The sequence below is a fragment of the Neofelis nebulosa genome, chromosome 2, assembly GCF_028018385.1.
Source record: "Neofelis nebulosa isolate mNeoNeb1 chromosome 2, mNeoNeb1.pri, whole genome shotgun sequence".
Lineage (NCBI taxonomy): Eukaryota > Metazoa > Chordata > Mammalia > Carnivora > Felidae > Neofelis > Neofelis nebulosa.
In genome coordinates, this window is record NC_080783.1 from 216,932,786 (window position 1) to 216,955,232 (window position 22,447).

A 22,447-nucleotide genomic window follows, 5' to 3' on the forward strand; every position below is an offset into this window, starting at 1 on the left:
CCCTATTTTAATCTTCGTCTCCACGTCTAATTCATTTCACCGCACAGCGAACAGGAACTTTTATGTACAGTGGATAAGGTAACTTTCTTTCCATACGTTTCCTGGGTTCACTAAAAAGGGCGAGGGCGCTAAACTGGAGTTATTGGGTGGAAGGAAGCCATTTGCGGAATTCAACGAATGTATTTTTCAACATCCACTGAAGGATGGTCCGGGGCAAGCTCCGGAGACGTCCGGCAGAAACGGCGAATTTCCCCTCCGAGCCCCCGAAAGGTTAGGTCGGCGAAACAGGAGAAGAGTGGGCGAGTCCTGACATTTGAGGCAGCGCTGGCGCAAGGGGGAAATTCTGACACCGAGGCCTGTGAGGGGCCCGGGGGGTGGCTTCGCCTCTGCTCCCCCCCGGTGTGAAAGCCCCCCGAGCGTGGGCCACCCGGCACCCATCCCACTGCCCGCCAGGAGCCGGAGGTCAGCGGCCCAGCCGCTGTGACGTCAGGCCCGCGGCCGGCGCCCGGGATTGGTCGGGCCGCGCCGCAGTGGGCGGGGCGCTGCGCGAGGGGGCGGGGCGGTCGGCCGTGTCCGAGGTCCGGGTCGCGCGTCCCGTTGCCTGTGGGCGGGCGGAAGTATCTGAGCGACCCTCCGGACACGGTGGGGTCACCGTCGCACCCTTGCGACACCGCGAACTTCCGGGGAAGGTTGCGGTCCGCGTAGGCGAGGCAGGAAGTTCACCCTCCCCCCCTCCTCAGCTCAGATTGGTTCCGGTGGCGGACGCCAGCGGGCGCGCGGGGTCACAGAGGGCTCCGCGGTGGCTTTGGGGGAGCATCTGCGGAGCCCGGCGTCGGAATCGAGGCTGTGCCGCGCTCGCCTCGTTTGCTCTCACGTCTCTCCGGGTCTTGGTGGGAAACACTGCTCTGCTCTTAACTGGCCATGTTACTGCTGGAAGAGACAGTAGGGTCTGATTGGGGCTTCAGTACTGGGTTATCAAAAGCGTTCAAACACCCCCCGTTTGTAAGACGTGAATAGGAATGCCCGCCCTTAGTTTGGTGAGGACCTAGTGAGATCTCACGTAAAAAAAGAGCTCAGAGGAATTGAAACGTGGCTGGTCCCTGCGGCGGTGCTTTAGTCCTGTTCTGCTGCAGTGTTTGCAGATTCCAGTGATCTTGGGATCACGGTGATCCGGGAGCCACGCCGACGTTTCTCTCACTGGTCAAAGTGATCAGCTACTCCTCCCAGCAGTACACGTGTGAATCTAGCAGAACCTTCTGACTCCTTGCTCCTGCCCTTTGACTGTATCCTGTATCCCTTTCTTTTCTCTAGCCCACTTAGTGCACCTGGGGGCCCCCACGGTGAAAACATTTCGGCAAGCTTTGGCACGCCCGCGTAGTGCTGTGGATCCGCTGGCTTCGGCCGTGCACGCCCATGTAGGAGATGACAATCAATAGAAGGTATGCTCATGCGTTCAAATCCCTCCACACCGGGGTTCAGACAGCTTCCAAATCTTTCACGTTCTTACCTTACTCTCCCTCATTCATTTTTTCTGTTCCTTGAACATGCGCTGTACTTTACCTCCTCCATGCTTTGGCATAAAGCAGTTCCCTCTAACTGGAATGCCATCTGCTTCCCACGCCAGCCTTTCAAGCCCTTCTCCATCCTGCAAAACCCCGTTCCCTTGTCAAGCGCTCCAGGAGAAGGTATATTCCCACAGCACTTTGTCCTCCTATTACAGAATCTGTAAGGCTGTACGGCCTTATCTTCCTTATGGGTATAAACGCCTTCCTCCCTCTCTAGGCTGTGAAGGCTGTTGGGATGGTGTCCTATCTAGATATGCCTCGCAAGGCAGCAAAATTCACTCACGAAGCATCTATTGAGTGCCTGTCCTGTGCCCAGCACTGCTCTGGGTGTCTGGGACGCAGCCGTGAAAAAAACACCTCCCCTATGATAGAGCTGATGTCCATGAGAGTGCGAGAAGACAGATAGTCAGCAATTGCATGGATGACTGTGGGTGCCAGGTGGCGATATGTGCTAGGAAGGCAAGTACAAGGGAGAGGAGATGGAGAATCACAGGGTGGCGCTCTTTTAGAGAGGAGGAGACCTGGGTAAGATGAGGGGACAAGTCACCTAGAAAGTGAGAGGGCAGGATCTGAGACGAGAGAGCAGCGAAGGCCCAGGAGAGGGGCAGGGAAGGCCGGCTTGAGGGAGGGGCAGGACACAAAGCAGGAGAAGTGACAGATCAGGTCCTGGGCACACTTGCATCAGACATTCAGTAGATGCTTGTGAGTTGAATTTATTGAATTGCTAAGGGATAGAGAATAATTTAATGACAGTAACAATGAAACTTGGAAATTGTTTGAGTGGTATAGACCTAGTAGGCGTACCTAAGTACCCACAACTTACGCACAGGTATGTTGGAGCTCTCATTTAGTGCAGCGTTATCGAATGGACAGAAAATCTTTTTTTTTCTTTTTTGTTTTCAAGAGAGGGAGCAAGTGAGTGAGGAGCAGAGAGAGAGAGAGAGAGAGAGGGAGAACCCCAAGAGGGGCAGGGAGAGAGAGAAGCAGGGCTCACGTTCACCCAAAGTGGGAGTTGAAGTCACAAACGTAAGATCATGACCTGAGCCCAAGTCAGATGCTTAACGACTGAGCCACCCAGGCGCCCCCGAAAATCTTAGTGAAAACCAATGGTTTATGAAGTGGCCCTCCATGATAATGGAAATTCCGGAAGAAAAGGAGGCAGGTTTTGTGAAGGAAGATATGGGTTGACATGTGAGTGGAATCATTTGGGAGACAATTCTGATCACCATTAAAAAGTTCAAAAGGAGGGGCGCCTGAGTGGCTCAGTCGGTTGAGCGTCCGACTTCAGCTCAGATCATGATCTCACAGTCTGTGAGTTCGAGCCCCGCGTCGGGCTCTGTGCTGATGGCTCAGAGCCTGGAGCCTGCTTCCGATTCTCTGTCTCCCTCTCTCTCTGCCCCTTCCCTGCTCATGCTCTGTCTCCCTCTGTCTCAAAAATAAATAAAAACATTAAGAAAAAAAATTAAAAAATAAATAAATAAAAAGTTCAAAAGGAAACCAAATCCATCCTCTGATGCTGTCTTGCTTTTGATTTGGAGGAAAAATACTTGTGTATCAGTTGACAGAAGTCGAGCTTAGGAAATAGTTGGATGTGTCTGTGTATTTGTTAATTATAGACGCACTCTCCTTCCCCAGGGCTAAGGGGAACGCTAGGGAGAGGAGGCCAGTACTCCACAGGCAGAAGCTGGCTTTCAGCAGAAAGTCATAAGCTTCAGGATAACCTTGCTTGTTGGGGTGACTTTTCTTTCATCACAGTTATCAGCTGCAGGCCACAAAACATTTCCCTCTAAGTGACCTGTGGCAGCTATCTCTCTCCAGTAGAATTTTCAAATGCAGACCACTTGCTTACTTAAGAAGCTTTGGTTCCATGCTCTTAAATTTTGAAAAGTTAACCTAGCTTCCTCCAAAACGTGGCTGCTATTGGTTCCAGCCTTCATCACATTTCTCGAGGTTGAAATTGACTGTCAGTTTATTGGCAATCCTTCACATCGATGAGATCAGATCAGATGTGGTTTCCGACTCAGCTCGCAAACCACTACGTCGGCAGTCTCAGGCTCCTTTGCTGAGTCAAATATCTTTGTGTTCATTCACAGGAACGAGTAGCTCCCGGGTTAGTCAGAGCCCTTGGCCAAATGTTAAGGGAGCCTGGGAATGAGAACACCTGGGCTCAGGCCTTGGCGTCTCCTTGCTCTAAAGGTGGCTGTCTGGTGTGCTGAGAAAATGCATGTGCTCGAATTCCAGCCTGTCTGCGTTTAAGCCCAGCTCCCTCCATGCTAGCTGGATGATCCTGAACGAGTTCCCCGACCTGCTCCCTCCATGCTAGCTGGATGATCCTGAACGAGTTCCCCGACCCTCATGCCTCAGGACCCCCATATGAGTTAGGGCCCTCACTTCATAGAGTTAGGATCAAAGGAGGTAACAGAGGTGAAGCTAGAACGTTGGTCCGTAGTGGACACTCTGGTGCCGCCATTAACGCTTGGCTCAGTCACTTGAGTTCTCTCAACTTCTGTTTCTTTCACATTAGAAGAGTAACAGCAGCTCTTGCCTTGTAGAATCGTTAAGAGGCTACGTATTTAGTGTGCTGAGTAGAACATCAGCGACGCAGGCAGCAACCGACAAGTACTGGCTATTATTAAGTATTAGAAGACATTGATTTGTCAGTGTTGCAACCTGTCTAAATTCATTGGCGAAGGGCCCACAGGAGAGGAACATGGAAAGTGATAGACCATAAAAATGTGCCATCTTGATGGGGATGGTGAGGGATAGAAATTGTACAGATGGACCTTTTGCCTTAAGGTGCAGCCATAGGATCTGTATAAAGATTCGAAAGAAGAAAGAGGAAGAGCAAATTCCCAGAGCTAAAACCAAGCATTGAGTGTCTGTCTCAACACAAGACATGAAAGGCAGCAAGGAGGCCTTGTGCATAGAGGTTGTGATCCTGGGGTCCTCAGATGCCCGGGGGCACAGATAACATTCAGGGGTCTATGAAGCCGGACAGGGAAAATCACATCTTGTATTTTCACTAACCTCTAGCAGAAATCTAGTATTTCCCTCAATCTTGAATTTAAAAATCCTCATAAAGAAAAAAAATTTCTTTAAAAAAAAAAAAGGGGGCTCCTGGGTGGCTCAGTCGGTTGAGCATCTGACTTCGGCTCAGGTCGTGATCTCACAGTTCGTGAGTTTGAGCCCCGGGTCGGGCTCTGTGCTGATAGCTCGGAGCCTGGAGCCGGCTTCGGATTCTGCGTCCCCCCCCCCTCTCTGCCTCACCCCTGCTTGTGCTCTGTCTCTCTCTGTCTTTCAAAAATGAATAAGCATAAAAAAAATTTTTTTTGAATTTAAAAATCCTCAGAGCATAGCCAAGGGAGCGGAACCTATGATATTGCACCAGTAGAAATCAGTTATTTTCATATCACGTTATGGTTATTGCAGATACCCAAAAATACCATTTACACTCATGATTAATCTGTAATTAGGACAGGTATGTCTTAATGAAGGAATCCATCTATTACCATACATTGCAAGTTGACTTTAAATTTTTTTTTTTAACGTTTTATTTTATTTTTTGAGAGACAGAGACAGAGAGCAAGCAGGAGAGGGGCAGAGAGAGAGGGAGAATCCGAAGCCGGCTCCAGGCTCTTGAGCTGTCAGCACAGAGCCCCATGCGGGGCCCGAACCCACGCACGCGAGATCATGACCTGAGCCGAAGTCGGAGGCTCCATCGACTGAGCCATCCAGACAAGTTGGCTTTTTAAATATTTGGAGGGTATATTTCAAAACAACTGGTTTCCTCTGTAGTCCTTTGTATTATATTTTACAAACTTAAGAAGAGAATTCCATGAGGGGTCCACAAGCATAGAGTCCACAGGATTGAAGGGTACTGAGCACAGAACGGTTAAGAGTCCTTGTTAAGAGCAAGGGCTCCAGAGCCAGCCAGCCAGCCAGGTCTGAACCCTTTCTCTGCTCCTTCCCAGCCAGGTGACATTGGGCAGCCTACCCGGGTTCTCCATGCTCCGGTTCTGTCATCTGTAAAGTAGGGACAGAGGCTGTTGGAAGGTATGATTGGCATGATCTATGTAAACGCATACAATAGAGCCTTGCAGGAGTAAGCCCGCAGCAAATGTTAGCGACCAGCACGAAAGCATCTTATGTGAGCCCCACGGAAGGGAAACTGTAAAACTTAGGCTGGGGTTTACCCACCAGCATGATCTCACAAGGGAGAGGGAGGAAAACGTTAGGTCATGAAGAGGTAGGCAGACTATGAGACTGGAGTTAACAAACTCGTTTGTTCATTTACCCATTCGTTCATTCATTCATTCGGCAAAGGTTTCTTGAATGCCTGCTTCGTGCCTCTCAATATTGTCACTGACGTTTGCGGGGCCTAGAGCAGGTGTAGAAATGGCACTCGCACACCGTGTCATATGTAAGAGTGACAAATCAAGTGGAAGACGTGTTAAATGTGTTCTGTTTTTCTACTCCAACAGAGAAGTCTTCAAAAGAACAGAATAAAAATATTATTGTTTTTATGTGACCAAGTTGGGAAAATATCAGTGATGACTGAATTTAATTATTGCAGATGCCTGAATGTACTCTGATGGTCTGGAAATGTTTAAATGGGTGGTGAAGACACATAACTCGTAAATTACTATCTGTTTGCTCCAATTTCTTTCTCTTGCCTTCATTTCACTTGTTGAGAATGTCACATAATCCGTGCTTTGCTGACAGTACTGACTTGGAGGAGTAAAAGAATAAAATATAATTGTACTCGAAGAATACAGACTTTATATGCGTGTAATGTAAATTGTAAATGTGAATATGCAGAATTTTTCAATTCAAATTATTTTTTGTTTTCGAAAAGTTATTCTACTAAAAGCTTTAAAGTTATTAAAATAAAAATTATAATTGATACATGTCAAATATCTAAAATTATTTAAATATATCTGAGACTTTTTATTTTTGAAATGTAATTAAATTCCATTAAATATTTTTCACAGAAATTTAAACCTCTGCAATTCTGAGGTTCAATGTCCTTCTTGTTGATTTTAGTAAGGAACCAATATTAAAATTCTTTTCTTAAAAATGTTTATTTATTTATTTAAGTAAGCTCTGTGCCCCACATGGGGGCTCTGACTTCGGCTCATTTCACAATCTCACGGTTCGTAGGTTTGAGCCCCGTGTCGGGCTCTGTGCCGACAGCTCGGAGCCTGGAGCCTGCTTCGGATGCTGTGTCTCCCTCTTTCTCTGTCCCTCCCCTGCTCGCGCTGTCTCTCTCTCTCTCTCAAAAATAAATCAAACATAAAAAAAATAATATGAATTAATGTTGCAAAGGCTTCCTCAGACTTCGTGTGCGACTGTTACAAATCCTGTGCTGATTCACAAGGACTTTCAGAACTACAGGAACATAAATAGGACCAAGAAGATGGACACTTGGGACTTCTGGAAACTACACTGGCCACAATATTCATGCAAAATAATAGATTATGTGGGAATCGGTTACGTGCCAGGTATTCGAGACGGATTTGGCTTTGCTGGTCGCAGCACACTGGGGCTCGCTGTGTCTGCGCTCTGAGGCTAGTCACCCAGCACAGGGATGCTGTCACCATGTGATTCCAGGCCCTAGACCGAGAGCGGTGGGGAAGCGGTTATCTCGATGAGCTCAGAGAGTGTGTGCACATCAGGTGAAGTACAGAATCTGCCTATGACGTTTTTTATCAAAGAAGAATGTGGTGACACGAACGGCGGACAATTCCTTAAACACCGGAATCAAGCTGTGCGGAGCCTTCAGTGGATTAATTCTGAAAATGGTGGATTTTGTGTAACATGAGCTGGTCAAGCTAGCCTTGAGAATCTTTTCTCTAGGTAAAGACTTTTGTGTCACTAGCGTTGCTTGAAACAGGGAGCTAACTGCTGTGCTGGGAAATGACAGACGTCACTTTCAGAGGAGGCGATGTGTCTGCCCACAGACTATCCAGAACGTAGCTCCGTGAGCAGCACTTAGTTAAATGAAAATATAGTCCAGTTAAATGTCATGCTGCAGCATTAAACCCAGACATTGGGTTAACAGAGCACCACATGTAAATGAGGAGGTCACCTGGTTAGATCGTGACTTTGAAAGTGTTAGGTGATCAGCAGTGTCATTTTTATGCGGTATGAAACTCCCACGGGGCGAACTCTGATGAAGTCGCTGCAGGGGATCCCACAATGACCACAGGTAAAGTGGCTTTTGGAGGACTCTCAGACTCTGGGAATAAATTCTGTAGACAGCCCGTGCATTTTCCTTCTCTTTTGCCACTTGCCCTGGTTGCTTTACAGATGATCGGCATGGGAAACTGGGGGAGGGAAATTTTAAAGTCATAAGTCACATAATAACAGCTCCTTTCTTCTTGAGAACTATGTGCCAGGCACTGAGCTAGGTACTTCATGTTCAATGTCTCATTTAGTCCTCACTAGATAAGGATGAAGTACAGCGTTATTGTATCTGTAAGACGTGATTGGAAAAATTGACTCACGGAGGTTAAGAAATTTGCCCAAGGTCGTATGACCATCAATTGCAGAGCCTCGATTCAATCCAAGCCAGTCTGATGGCAAAGCTTGGGCTCTTAAGCAGCTGCCATACTCTACTGGTCCCATTATGTAGAGGACAGTGTGTGTGTGTGGGGGGGGGGGTACATAATAAAATTGGACTAAGGGTAGCAAATGAAAACCACAATGAAATGCCACCTACCAGGATGACTATAACAAAAAAATTTTAACTAAAAATAGGGGCGCCTGGGTGGCTTAGTCGGTTAAGCGTCTGACTTTGGCTCAGGTCATGATCTCATAGTTTGTGGGTGTGAGCCCCACGTCGGGTTCTGTGCTGACAGCTTGGGGCCTGGAGCCTGCTTCGGATTCTGTGTCTCCCCCTCTCCCTGCCCCTCCCCTGCTTGCACTCTGTCTCTGTCTCTCTCAAAGAATAAATAAACATTAAAAATTTTTTTAATGTTTATTAATTTTTGACAGAGCATGAGTGGGGGAGGGGCAGAGAGAGAGGGAGACACAGAATCCGAAGCAGGCTCCAGGCCCCGAGCTGTCAGCACAGAGCCCGACGCGAGGCTAGAACTCACGGACCGCGAGATCGTGACCTGAGCCGAAGTCGGATGCTCAACTGACTGGGCCACCCAGGCGCCCCTAAGAAAATTTTTTTACGCTTAAAAAAACAAACGGAGGGCACATGGGTGGCTCAGTCGGTTGAGCATCCGACTCTTGATTTCAGCTCAGGTCATGATTCCAGGGTGGTGGGATTGAGCCCTGCGTCAGGCTCCGCACTGAATTTAAGATTCTCTCTCTCTCTCCCTCTGCCCTCCCCGCTTCCCCCACCCCTCGAGCATGTTCTCACTCTCTCTCTCTCTAAAATAAAAAATTTAAAAAAATTAACGGAAAAATAACAAGTGCTAGCAAGGCTGTGGAGAAATCGGAATCCTGCGCACTGCTGGTGGGGGATATATAATGGTGCAGCTGCCGGAGAAAAGAGTCTGGCAATTCCTCAAAAAGTGAAACAGAATTACCATACAATGCAGCAATTTCACGCCTAGGTATGCACCCGGGAACTGAAAACCTACCCGGACAAAAACGTGTAGGCAAATATTCATGGCAACATTATTCATAGTAGTCAAAAGTGGAACAATTCAAATGTCCATCGACTGATGAATGGCTAGACGACATGCGGACCTCGGTACGGCGGAATATTATGCAGCTGTAAAAAAGAATGAAGTTCTGATTCACGCAAGGACGTGAGTAAACGTGCTAAGCGAGAGAAGCCTGATGCAAAAGACAAGACACTGTATGATTCTGTGAACAGGGAGCATCTAGAACCGACAGATTCACAGAGACAGAAAACAGATTGGCGGTTACCAGGGTACGCTGGGGAGTGACTGACTGCTCATGTGTATCTTTTTGGAGGGATGAAAATGTTCTGGATTTATATGCTGATGATAGTTGCAAAATCTAGTGAATGTACTAAAATGCACTGAGATATACACTTTAGTGAAATTTGGGGCACCTGCATGGCTCGGTCGGTTGAGTGGCCAACTCTTGGTTTTGGCTCAGGTCATGATCTCACGCTCATGAGACAAGCACCGTGACGGGCTCTGCGCTGACAGCATGGAGCCTGCTTGGGATTCTCTCTCCCTCTCTCTCTGCCCCTCCCCTGCTTGTACTGTCTCTCTCTCAAAATAAATAAAAACTAATAGTAAAGCAAAATAGTGAAATTTATGTTATTTGAGGTATATCTTAATTTCCTTTTTAATTTTTATTTATTTTTGAGAGAAAGAGACAGAAACAGAGTGTGAGCGGCGGAGGGGCAGAGAGAGAGAGACACACAGAATCTGAAGCACGCTCCAGGCTCCGAGCTGTCAGCGCAGAGCCTGATGTGGGGCTCGAACTCACGAACTGTGAGATCATGATCTGAGCGGAAGGCGGATACTTAACCAGCTGAGCTCCCCCAGGCGCCCCGTTAATTTTTTTAAACGGAGACTTCAGATCAGGTCTCAAGAGGTCCTTGAATATTGGGCCATCTGGACCATGGGATCCAGGTTTTCTTTCCACTTTGTTTTGTTTTGTGGACAACAGGGAGCCACTGAAAGTTTCTAAGGAGCACGGTGGCATGATGGGAGTCGTGGAAACATGCAAAGTGCTTAGTACATAGCAAGTGTTTACTAAGCATTAGCTCCCTCCTCCCCCTCTTCATACCCCATCTCTCCTGGGGGGAGACACCAAGCCCCCATGTCTCCTGGGGGGAAATAGTTCTTTTCTGTTTGGATCCTAACAGAAAACCATCTGTTTTCGTTGAAACCACTCTTGCTCTACAGTTCCCTTGGTTGTCTTCCTGAGGGCCCCTAGCCTCTCGATACTGGACAGGTTCTTCTTAGTATCTCTGGAACACCCTCCTCCTCTTCCTCCTGCCTGACCACCTCCTCCACCTCTCCTTCCCCTGCTCTCCCCTTCCTCTTCTTCCGTTTGGAAAACAAAAACTGAAATAATGGTTTTCTGAAAAACCCTCGTAGCTCTCAACTTTACCCAAAGTCATCCGCCATATAAGTTCTATGCTATTTCTCCCTCCTCCTTCCCGCATCTCACCCACACAGCAAGGAGCGCAGTAGAAAGGGATCAGGTTGACCTGGGTTCTAATCCTGGCTCCCCGTCCTGCTGACGGTCTGGCTAGACTCATAGGCTCAATGTTCTCACTTGCATAGTGCCGTTCTAATAATGATGATGATATCAACTCCTGGGGGTCTTCTGAGGACCGTATTCATTAAAGGGCTTATGCGATGCCTGGTACATCAGCGCACTCAATGAGTTATAGCTATAGAATCATCATGATTATACAGGTAAGAGGTAGGGTATGGCGAAAGTGCTGGTATTTATCTAAGAGGTGGGCCTCATCCCTAACACCTCAAAGATGTTCGGGACCCATTAAAGGTTTTGACATGGAAGATTCTTTTAAAAAAAATGACAAAACCCTTTTCCCAAAGTCATCAGAGAGATGTCCTAACAGTAGAGAGCTGCTTCCAAGAAACGGCTTGAAGTGCCATTATCAAGTGGGGACGGGGGCTCTAGGGGATTTTGGGGTCAGCAAATATCAAGTGAGCAACCTCACAGAGTTGTGGCGGGGATTTCCCACAAGGCCCCGCCCCCGGCTGAGTCACCAAACTCTTGGGTTTGACCTGGCAGCTCTCCTCAAGAGTCAGAACCTCGCAGCTCTGAAAGATCAAGGAGTGGAAAGTTCTTCACCAGCCCTGAGATCTCAAGGTTTGTCTGTTTGGGGCAGTCGGGGGAATGGAGTCGGGGTGGGGATAGAGGCTTTATTCTATTTCTCCAGGTCTAGACTTTTTTCCTTCCAACTTCTAATAACTGTTGATCCATAGCCTATTACATAAGGACCAAGAACCTGGCCTCAGGAGATTTCATTCTTCTGAGCTTTGTTACTATATGAGCTTCAGACCTCAAAATGGGCAAATACATGTCTATTAAGAAAATATAATCAGCTGAGCAGAGAGGTGCTTCAACATTTTAGCGATTCGGTGTTGAGATTTTCACGTATTGTTCTGACAAGGGGGGGAGAGTAATAATGAGATGCCTTCCCACTGAGCTGAACTGTCAGATATGACTGCAGATTGTCAACTGACAGATTGTCATTTTAAGAACTCTGTCTCAGAGGCAGCAAGCAGCTGGCATTGTTGAAATCTGGACGTCAGTGCTAAGTGTCTATGAAAGTCCCCAAAAGTTCTTGCTATTGCTATTTCTGCATTTTGGCAAAATATGTTGGAAAGTGTGCTCTTAGACTTTGGCCAGCCTGCACAAAGCTGTGTGTGTAGTCAGGCCTGTCTGATCGTAGACACGTCTATGAATTCGCCACCTTTTCCATAATATTCCATCAGTGATTGTTTCGGAAAAACCCCAAGTTACGGTCTTATGGAATTGCAATGGTAATGGTCCAAATGTAGGTAATTCTAAAAAGGAGAAACCATCTCATTCTTGAAATGTTTTACCTTTTGCAGAGTGGTATTTGCGAAACCAGCTACTTTGACTAAAATCCTTCTGCAATCTGCCTTGCTTGTATCCCATCTATGCAAGATTTCATCATGGGCAGTGGCTATTACAACATATTGGCTACCATGTTGTTGGTCATGAATTTTGAGAGGACGAGACCAATGCAGGATTCTTGTAGCAAATGCCCAGCAGGTAAGAACCAAATTAGCATGTGTGTTTGATCTATCCTGTTGAACACCGTGGTTCGGTTAGTCTAGTAGTCAGGGCTAATGAGCTCTGTTTCAATGATGTTGTATTAATTCATTTACAAATATTTCTTGGATGCTACATTTTAGCTGGGTGGACATACCAGCCATGTCACTTATTCTCTTGTGCCCCAGCTTTGTCCTCTGGGGATAACAAAAGATCCTATCTCCCAGCTTTGCTGGGAAGATCATATGACAGGTTGTGAACAGTGCGTGGCACATGGCAAGACCTTGGTAAGTGTCAGCCTTATCTGTAAGGATCTGTGTTCAGCAGGGGGCACAGCAGGGCATAAGCCATGGCAGGAGGCTTCACAGAGCAGGGAAGAGCAGACCCACGAACGTTGTTAGTATACTGATCCCCTGAATCGGTTGTATTGGTCTCCTGGGTCCATCGAGAGATATCATTGTTTTTTGTTCAGCAGAGGAAGGAAACTGCTCTTTCTGTTGGTTTCTTTGTTGCGATATCCACACTTCGTTTAGTTGTAGCTCTGTGGCTATGCTAAGGGCAATATTGCAGTTCTAGAAAGTCCACCAAAAGAAAGTGTATGGCTGCACCAGCCAGAGACGAGAATCATTGTTTCGTATTCTCGTTTTCCTGTCAATGTCACGATACTTCGGGTGATGCCTGTCCGTTGTCCAACACGTACAGCCATTACCTACCTTCCTAGGTACTTTCTGTGAGAAAAACAAGGATCACATCTGCATTGCTTGCCCTTCAAATAGTTTCTCCAGCACCAGTGGACAGAGGGCCTGTGACATATGCAGGCAGTGTGAAGGTAAGATTCAAAAGATGTATTGTTGGGGCGTCTGGGTGGCTCAGTCGGTTGAGAGTCCGACTTCGGCTCGGGTCATGATCTCGCGGTCTGTGAGTTCGAGCCCCGCGTCGGGCTCTGTGCTGATGGCTCAGAGCCTGGAGCCTGCTTGGGATTCTGTGCCTCCCTCTCTCTCTCTGCCCCTCCCCCACTCGTGCTCTGTCTCTGTCTCAGAAATAAACACTAAAAAAAAAAAAAAAAAAAAGATGTATTGTTTACCCGGACCTGTGTTGGGAGGACAGGTTCTTATTTCCTAGTGTATTGATTTCGATGGAAAGTGTTACGTGTTAAATAGGCTGGTTCCTTTGTCAAAAGGCAAGTCCAGTAAAATAATTCACTGTAAAAGCAGTAATTTGTGGATTGAGCTTTTAAATATTAGAGGAAACACATGTCTGACAAGAGAGAAGCTTTTAATTGGGAAGATGTAAAAATGTCTTCTGTAGAGATTTAAAAAGAAACTTTATACTTGAAGGTCATTAGGAACATTGTAAATAGAGTGAGCATGTGCTTTTTTTTGTTTTTGGTTTTGTTTTGTTTTTTTGCCTTGTTTTGCTTTGTTTTTGTTTTGTTTTTTTTTGTTTTGTTTTGTTTTTTGGGTTTGTTTGTTTTTGAGCATGGTTTTTTGTTTGTTTTTTTTAAAATCACAGAACATAAATTTTCTTCCTGGGTTCAGAGGTCAAGTGTAATGTAACACTGGGAAACTTTGTAGGTGTTTTCAGGACCAAGAAAACGTGTTCCCCCACCAGCAATGCAGAGTGTGAGTGCATCTCAGGATTCCACTGCTTGGGGGAAAGATGTACCATGTGTGAGCAGGATTGTAAACAAGGTCAAGAATTAACCAAAGAAGGTAAGTTCACTCTTCCTCAATCTAGTGCAAATCTGTTCTCCAGATGTATGCCATTGATTTAGGTCTTGGTCCTTTGAATATAAAGTAGAACATAGATTAGTAGAACCTTAAAGTAACACACAATGAACCACTGAGTCAAGTCTATGATGTTTACAAAATTATTTTGCAATCAATGGAAAAAACTTGAAATTTCAACATTTGTTATTCACCAGGATTATGTATTTTCATACATTCTCTGCATATATATAAAATCCTCTCTGTACAATTAGAATGAAAATTTTAATCATCTTGGGGGTTCGTTTCCAGGAGCATTGTTGAACAATCTGTGTAGATTGTACTAAGTTAATGCCTTTATTATTATGTAATTATGTTCATCTCAGAGAGAGCTATAAAATCATGAAAATATTCCCTTTCTTATTGTTGCTTTAATTTTTATGGAAGGTTGTAAAGACTGCTGCTTTGGGACATTTAATGATCAGAAACATGGGACCTGTCGACCCTGGACAAAGTATGTATAATTTCCTTTTGCTTTCAAAATAAAAAATCTGGGTTAACCTTTTTTTTTTTTTTTTTTTTGTTTTTTTGTTTATTCATTTTTGAGAGAGACAGAGCCAGAGTGTGAGCGGGGGAGGGACAGAGAGAGAGAGAGAGGCACACACACAGAATCCGAAGCAGGCTCCAGGCTCTGAGCCATCAGCACAGAGCCCGACGCGGGTCTCGAACTCAAGTACCGCAAGATCATGACCTGAGCCGAAGTCGGCCGCTCAATCGACTGAGCCACCCAGGCGCCCCTCTGGGTTAACCTTTTTAAAGAAAAAGAACGTTTTCACTGAAGCTTTTAAAAAATCTATCCAGTATACAGGGACGCCTGACTAGCTCAGTTGGTGGAGCGCGTGACTCCCGATCTCAGTGTTGTGAGTTCAAGCCTTTACGTGGCCTTGGAGCCTACTTAAAAAATCTATCAAGTATAGGTATAGAAGGACATATGAATAGACAGCATGGGAGCAGTATGAGATAATAGTGATTTGATGCACAAAGTGGGCATTTTCTCCAGAAGCAACGCCCAGAGCATTTAGCTCAGATTTGCTGGAACTTTGTTACTATCAGCCCCTCAGCCCCAGCTGTTCTGTTCTGTTGCCTTCCAATATCTTTGCTGCCTCTTACTTTCCTCATCGATCAGCCCATCTTCAAGTACAATGCCAGCACTGAGAATTGTACAGGAAGGGTAAAGTGTATTTCCTACCCCCAAAAACATAACATCTACCTGGACAGACACGACCATCACAGAAGTAAGACAGCCAACAGCATACATGAGAATATGCTTGTTGCCTTGTGTGATCAGGACCAGAGCTACTCAAATTGTGGTCCGTGGATGGGTGCTGACCTACAGACAGTTGGTTGTCTGTCCGTGGCAAGAACACTGCACACATTAAGAATAAGCGTGTAGAGGGGCACCTGGGTGTCTCAGTCGGTTGACCGTCCGACTTCGGCTCAGGTCATGATCTCGTGCTCCGTGAGTTCAAGCCCCGCGTCGGGCTCTGTGCTGACAGCTCAGAGCCTGGAGCCTGCTTCGGATTCTGTGTCTCCCTCTCTCTCTGGCCCTCCCCCCGTTCATGCTGGGGCACCTGGGTGGCTCAGTTGGTTAAGCGGCCGACTTCAGCTCAGGTCATGATCTCGCGGTCCTTGGGTCCAAGCCCCATGTGAGGCTCTGTGCTGACAGCTCGGAGCCTGGAACATACTTCAGATTCTGTGTCTCCCTCTCCCTCTGACCCTCCCCCACTCATGCTCTGTCTCTCTCAAAAATAAAGATTAAAAAACTAAAAACAGTAAATAAATAAAAGGAAATGGAGGGTGAGAGACTAACCAGCCCCAATAGTGAACCAAGCTGTCATGGGACAAGGCTCCGCAGCCTGGGAAGAAAGAAGAATCCAGTTAGGTGGGTAGAATAAGATCAACTATGGAGAGCCGTAAAAGCTGGAGGAAGGAAGCCAGCCAGCCAAATGGGCATTTTCCACACTATCTTTATGAACCCAGACCCACACAGCTTCGTCACTAGGCTGTTTTACTGGATGGGAAATGTGAGTATTTTTAAGGAGAATGATCTGTACCTAAATTAATTCTCTGAACTCTTTTCATTGGACCGTCTAAGCTGTTCGTTGGATGGCAAGTCTGTACTTGTGAACGGGACGAAGGAACGTGATGTGCTATGCGGACCAGCTTCGTCCGACTTCTTTCCACGTACAACCTCTGCCACCATACCCGCCCCTGCAAGAGATCCAGGTAGCTGACTCCTTGCTATTAAATCGGAGGGAATGTATTATGGCTCTTCCGATCGGAATCGAAGTCGCCCCAGTGCCATGATGTCTCACATCTCTGCCTGCAACAGGCACCTCCTCCGTGCCTCCCTTCTTGTATCCTGGCATCTAGAAGCCCACCGGTTTTCTTCAAGTGTTTGTCATGCAGTTTGACACACACCTTAGTAAGCAGAGCAAGGTGAGACTTGACCCAGACAAACACCTCACCTTTGATAATGCGAAATAAAGGCGGCTATGGAGTCCCATATTTTCTATATTCTAGAGAAGCCAAAGCACTTAATGTGTGTGGGCCTCTAGGAAAATTACTTAGGTTTTTAAAAAGAGGTCTCTTATACGCAGGCAAGTTGATCAGGTTAGCTGGTTCGAGATGTCCAAGGTACCACTTCTTTGCGAATGGGGGTTTACCAATGTAACCTATACCTATGTAGATATGAGCATATTTGCAAAACTGTGTATCTGCATGCATTTTGCATTTTTCCTTTTGCTCTTTTTTGAAGGTCCTACCTCCCAGATCCTCGTCGTCTTCCTTGCGCTGATGTCAGCTGCCGTGCTGTTCCTGGTGTTCTTTCTGGCACTCCGTTTCTCTATTGTTAAACACAGCAGAAAGAAACTCCTGTATTTATTCAAACGACGTAAGACCAACACAATTGTATTTGTTATGAGCTCTTTTGAGGCAAGAGTGTTTATAGCAGAAAGGAAAAGTTTCTTTTTGGGGGGTTAGTACAGCACAATGGTTTCGAGCAGGGGCAATTTGGCAATTTGGCAACGTCTGGAGACAGTTTGGGTGGTCACAACCTTGAGGGGGTGGAGGGCAGCTGGTGAAAGGAGTCAGGGAGGCTGCTAAAATCCCACAATGCATGGGAAAACAGAGTTATCCCCCCTCAGCTCTTACCAAAACCTCTGATTTAAAGAATTATCCTTCCCACCTTCAGCCCCGGTTACAATGGAGTTCTTTATAAAAATGCTTCGGGAGAGTAGTGATGGGCAATTGGTGAGATGCGATGAACTGTAATCCACTTTTTAAGGTTTTAGGTCGTTTACACAAACTTTCTGTTTTGAAATAACTATAGGTGTACGGGACGTGGTAAAGACAGTACAGAAAAGTCTCGCGTGCCATTCATGGGGTTGCATCGTCCATAACCGTAGCACAATATCCGAACCGGGCAGTTGACATTGGCGTGTCATGGGTGCACAGCTGTCTGTCACCTGATCACACGCGTGGACTGGCATAAACTCTGGCACAATCAATACAGAACTGTCCCCTCCCCGCGAGGATCCCCATCCTGCAGGTCCCCTGTGGTCACATCCGCTTCCTCCCCCCGCCCCAACTCCTGGCAGTCACGAGTCTATTTCCTACACCCGACACTCTAAGAAGGTGATATAGATAGAAGCATGCAATATAATAAATGGATTATAAGCGTGTGACCTTTTAAGAATGGATTTTTTTCACTCAGGTCGATGTCCCTGAGATCCCGGTATAATGTGCTTCCACAGTGGCCTTTTTCTTGTTTTTCCTTTACCATCGACCAGCATTCCGTGGCATCATCGAACCTCGGTTTGTTTGACCATTCACCTACTGAGACACATTTTGGTCTTTCCAGTTTCTCACTATTGCATGTAAAGTCTTTGTGAGTAATCGCGCACGAGTTTCACGTGGACTTACATTTTCGTATCTCTGGCATAAATGCCCGGGAGGGCAATTTCTGGGTCATATGGTAGGTGTATGTTTGTTGTTTGAAGAAACTGCTCAACTATTTTCCGGAGGAGTCGTGCCCTTCGACATTGCACCAGCGGTGTGAGTGATCACATCTCCTCATCCTTCCCAGCATTTCGTGCAGCCACGGTGTCTTACGCGGCTTTTCGAAGAGGCCTGCGGTGGTGGATTACTTTGGTCTTCAGTTGCCTTGCCCCAGGGAGCGAACAAACATCTTTTCATGTACTGACTTTCCATCTGTGCGTTTTCCTCAGTGAAATGTTCCTTCATGCCTTTGGTCTGCTTTCCGATTGGACTTTTGTTTGCCTGTCTTACTGTTGACATTTGAGAGTTCTTCATATCTTCTAGATGAGTCCTTCGTCAGGCGTGTGGTTTCATTGTTTGGCCCCACTCTGCAGCGCGCCTTTTCTTCCTCTTCCCAGGGTCTTCTGCAGAGAAAAAGGTTTTACTTTACTTTTATTTTTTTAAAGATTTTATTTTTAAGTCATCGCGACACCCAACGTGGGACCCCAACTCACAACCCTGAGGTCAAGAGTTGCGTGCTCCACCGACCGAGCCAGCCAGGTGCCCCTAGAGAGAAAGCTTTTAATTTCGATACATCCAACTTGCCAGGTTTTTTTTGTTTTGTTTTGTTTTGTTTTGTTTTGTTTTAATTTATGGAGTCATGTCTGAGAACTCTTCAAGTTCTGGATCGCAAAGATTTTTATTTTCTCCTGTGTCATCTTCTACATGTTTTACATTGAAATCCATGGTTTAATTTTAGCTAAGTGCTATATCAGGTGTGAAAGGTTTACATCAAGACTTTTTTCAGTGTTACTTATTCACTTATTTAGCTACTTACTTTGCCTGGGGATGTCCACTTGCTCCAGTAGCATTTGCTAAAAGCATCCATCCTTCTTCACTGAATTGCTTTTGTGACTTGGTCAAAAACTCAGTTGGCCGTACTTGTGTGGGTGCTATTTCTGGTTTCTGTCTTTCGTTCCACTGATCTGTGTGTTTATTCCCTGCCCATACCACACAGTCTTGATTCCAGCAGGTGTAAAACAAGGTTTGAGTTTAGGCAGAGGGTCGGTGGATTCTTGCCACTTTAGTCTCCTTTTTATTTTTTATTTTTTATTTTTTTTAAATTTTTTAACGTTTATTCATTTTTGAGAGACAGAGCATGAGTGGAGAAGAGAGAGGGAGACACAGAACCCGAAGCAGGCTCCAGGCTCCGAGCCGTCAGCCCAGAGCCCGACGCGGGGCTCGAACCCACGGACCGCGAGATCGTGACCTGAGCCGAAGTCGGCCGCTCAACCGACTGAGCCACCCAGGCGCCCCTTTAGTCTCCTTTTTAAAAATTGTTTCGGCCGTCCTAGTTCCTTCTCATTGCCATATAAATTTTAGGACAATCTTATCTGTATCTACAAAAAAGTCAGCTGGGATTCTGAAAGCAGTTGTGTTCAGCCCATATATTAATTTGGTGAGAACTGATGTCTTTGCTAGGTAAAGTGTTCCAGTGCAACAAAATGTGTCTCTCCAATTTATGTATATTTTCTTTTATTTTTTATCAGCATTGTGTGGTTTTCAGCACAGAAGTCCTGTACATATTTGGATAACTTTAGGCCTTAGCATTTAAAGTTTCTGAACAATTGCAAGTGGTCTTGTATCTTAAATTTCGGTTTCCACCTCTTCATTGCTACTATTATCGGAATACAGTTGATTTTTGTAACTTGATCTAATATTCTGATTTTGTTGAACTCACTTATTTGTCATGGGAGGATTTTGTGAATTCCCGGGGATTTTACATGGACCATAATGTCATCTGCAAATAGAGACAGTTTTATTTTTTCCTTTCCAAACTGTATGTCTTTTTTTTTTTCTTGACTTACTGTGCTGACTAGAACCTGTGTTTTTTTTTTCAATTTTTTATTTTTTTAATTTTTTAAAAAATTTTTTTTTTCAACATTTTTTATTTATTTTTGGGACAGAGAGAGACAGAGCATGAATGGGGGAGGGGCAGAGAGAGAGAGAGACACAGAATCGGAAACAGTCTCCAGGCTCCGAGCCATCAGCCCAGAGCCTGACGTGGGGCTCGAACTCACGGACCGCGAGATCGTGACCTGGCTGAAGTCGGACGCTTAACCGACTGCGCCACCTGGGCGCCCCTTTTTTCAATTTTTTAAATATTTACTTAGTTGAGAGAGAGAGAGAGAGAGAGAGAGAGAGAGCAGGGGGGGGGCAGAGAGGGAGGGAGACACAGAATCTGAAACAGGCTCCAGGCTCTGAGCTGTCAGCACAGAGCCTGACGCGGGGCTCGAACTCATGAGCCGTAAGATCGTGACCTGAGCCAAAGTCAGATGCTCAACCGACTGAGCTACCCAGGAGCCCCATGTGCTGGCTAGAACTTCTGGTGTCAAATTCTCTTAGTTTTTCAGCCAAGAGTGTCTTGATTTCCCCTTCATTCCTGAAAGATACTTTTGCCGGCTATCGAATTTGGGCTCGCAGGAGTTGTCGCCGGCCCTTCAGGTCACATGGGGCTGGAAGACATTCCCCACAGCAGGTGGAGCTGTGGTTCAGCTCCTTGCCTGGGCCTGGGCAAACCAGGCTCTCGGGTGGCCAAACCCCCTTGCTCGAGGATCTGAATCAGGCAGATGTGCACCCTGTCAGCTTCCCTGTTCAGGGTGAGCCCTCAACTTGGCTTTGCAGAAGAACAAAGCTACTGGTCATGTTTGCTACTCGGGCTTCTCAAGTACGTACTCCGTAGGCCAGGATCTGTGTGCTGGTGGCCGTAAGCACCTCCCGCTTCTCCGCTGCCGTCAGATTCCCAGTGGTTGGACCCTGAAGCTTCCTCTGCCATCCCAGTGGCATGAGATCAGAACAGGGGCTCCCGCAAAGTGGCCCTAGTGCTGGGAGAGGCTGGTGGTCCCCTGGGGGTTCTCTTTTCTTTGGCACTGGAGGGGCCGGAGGCTCAGGGAGAACCTCTCTGTGTGGTGCTGTGCTGGCCTGATGGAGGGGCATTGAGGTCAACAGCGGCTGCTTCTCTCACTCTTCTAATACAGTCTGTCTTGACCTCTGTACTGTCGAGGTGGGGCATGCTTCGGCCTCACCCCTGCGTCCTAGGGTTCTGCCAGTGGTGTCTTGCCCTTGAATAGTCTTTTTTTTTTTTTAATTTTTTTTAACATTTATTTATTTTTGAGACAGGGAGAGACAGAGCGTGAACAAGGGAGGGTCAGAGAGAGGGAGACACAGAATCTGAAACAGGCTGCAGGTTCTGAGCTGTCAGCACAGAGCCCGACGCGGGGCTGGAACTCACGGACCGCGAGATCATGCCCCGAGCCGAAGTCGGTCGCTTAACCGACTGAGCCACCCAGGCGCCCCAACCCTTGAATAGTCTTTAGTCATTCTTCTTGTGAAGGGGAAGCAAAGTCAGGAGCACATGCGGTTGCCGTCTGGGTGAGGTCACTCCCTTCGGTGATTTTTTACAGTAAGAAGCATGTGATATCGAGGCAGGCACTTTTGCTTCGTCACGCTACTCAAAAAAAAACTCAGTTTAAGATGCCGAGCTGCTCTCGGTAACACAAATTACTTCACACCAATGCGTCAAAGGAAACCTGGGAGCGAATGCGCAAATCAGTTCTTTCATTGCAGAGATGGAAGTGGTGGGAGTATCTAATATCTTGGTGCCATAAGCATTTTCTTCAAAAGAAAGTGTCTAGGGTGTAATCGAAGCACCTCAAGACTCAAATAAGCACCGCTGAATTGAAACTATGCTTACGTTCGGGATATGACTAATTTTATGCTCCAGTGATTCACGCTCCAGTTTTTAAGCCCTTGCAACAAATAAAGACAATCATTTTTCAGGGCCAATAAGAGTAACTGGCAAAAAGAAATTGCAAACAATCCTGAGAAAAAGCTCTTCCGTGCGTGCTATCGCTTTTCTTGTCGATGAACTTGTTCAAATCAAAGTTGAGCGTGGTTGCTCTAAGATGTCCTGTGACTGTGATTTATGGAACCGGGCTGTTAAATGGTTACGGCCAACAACAAAAGATGACTCACTTTTAAATTACTTTTCAGCGTTTATGAGACGAGTACAAACCGCCCAAGAGGAAGATGCCTGTAGTTGCCGATTTCCAGAAGAAGAAGAAGGAGAGTGTGTTCACACTGTTCTGTGAAGCACAGAAATCCACAGCGCCGCTGGGAGTGTCTTGAGAAGAATCAGCACAGAAACATGAGTGATCCCTCTATCGTAGCTTTCTAAATCGAAAAAGACCATCCTAGATAAGACTCAGGATTACCCCCCAAGTTTTCTCAGAATGCTAACAGGTTGGCCTTTAAAAAATGTATCCCTTTTAAGTGGATGTGTGGGACCGGGGCATTTTCTAGATAATGTTTAATAGCCTTGAGATGCTTTCTTTTCTTTTCTTTTCTTTTCTTTTCTTTCTT

The 22,447-nt window shown here is 46.3% G+C and overlaps 1 protein-coding gene across 3 annotated transcripts; it reads left to right on the top strand.

Annotated features, from left to right (window-relative positions):
* Window positions 1-648: 648 nt before the first annotated feature.
* TNFRSF9 (TNF receptor superfamily member 9) lies at window positions 649-22,447 on the top strand. Of its 3 annotated transcripts, XM_058719230.1 has the most exons (11): window positions 649-1,439; window positions 1,587-1,685; window positions 5,541-5,618; window positions 10,793-11,348; window positions 12,098-12,281; window positions 13,003-13,110; window positions 13,856-13,993; window positions 14,435-14,501; window positions 16,143-16,273; window positions 16,806-16,940; window positions 22,079-22,447. In XM_058719230.1, exons 5-11 carry the CDS (start codon window positions 12,167-12,169, stop codon window positions 22,174-22,176), a joined length of 792 nt encoding a protein of 263 aa, XP_058575213.1. In that variant the 5' UTR covers window positions 649-1,439; window positions 1,587-1,685; window positions 5,541-5,618; window positions 10,793-11,348; window positions 12,098-12,166; the 3' UTR covers window positions 22,177-22,447. The 3 variants fall into 3 exon arrangements, with proteins under 3 accessions (XP_058575213.1, XP_058575211.1, XP_058575212.1); XM_058719229.1 differs by lacking the exons at window positions 649-1,439; window positions 22,079-22,447 and adding an exon at window positions 17,379-18,614 and having other exon boundaries at window positions 1,446-1,685; XM_058719228.1 differs by lacking the exons at window positions 1,587-1,685; window positions 5,541-5,618; window positions 22,079-22,447 and adding an exon at window positions 17,379-18,614.

What these genes read in the sequence shown, in the direction of transcription:
- TNFRSF9 (XM_058719228.1), top strand. Translation starts at nt 12,167, where the DNA reads ATGCAAGATTTCATCATGGGCAGTGGCTATTACAACATATTGGCTACC. An exon ending in TTGTAGCAAATGCCCAGCAG is followed by an intron (nt 12,282 to 13,002) that starts GTAAGAACCAAA and finishes CTACCTTCCTAG; the next exon opens with GTACTTTCTGTGAGAAAAAC. An exon ending in CATATGCAGGCAGTGTGAAG is followed by an intron (nt 13,111 to 13,855) that starts GTAAGATTCAAA and finishes GAAACTTTGTAG; the next exon opens with GTGTTTTCAGGACCAAGAAA.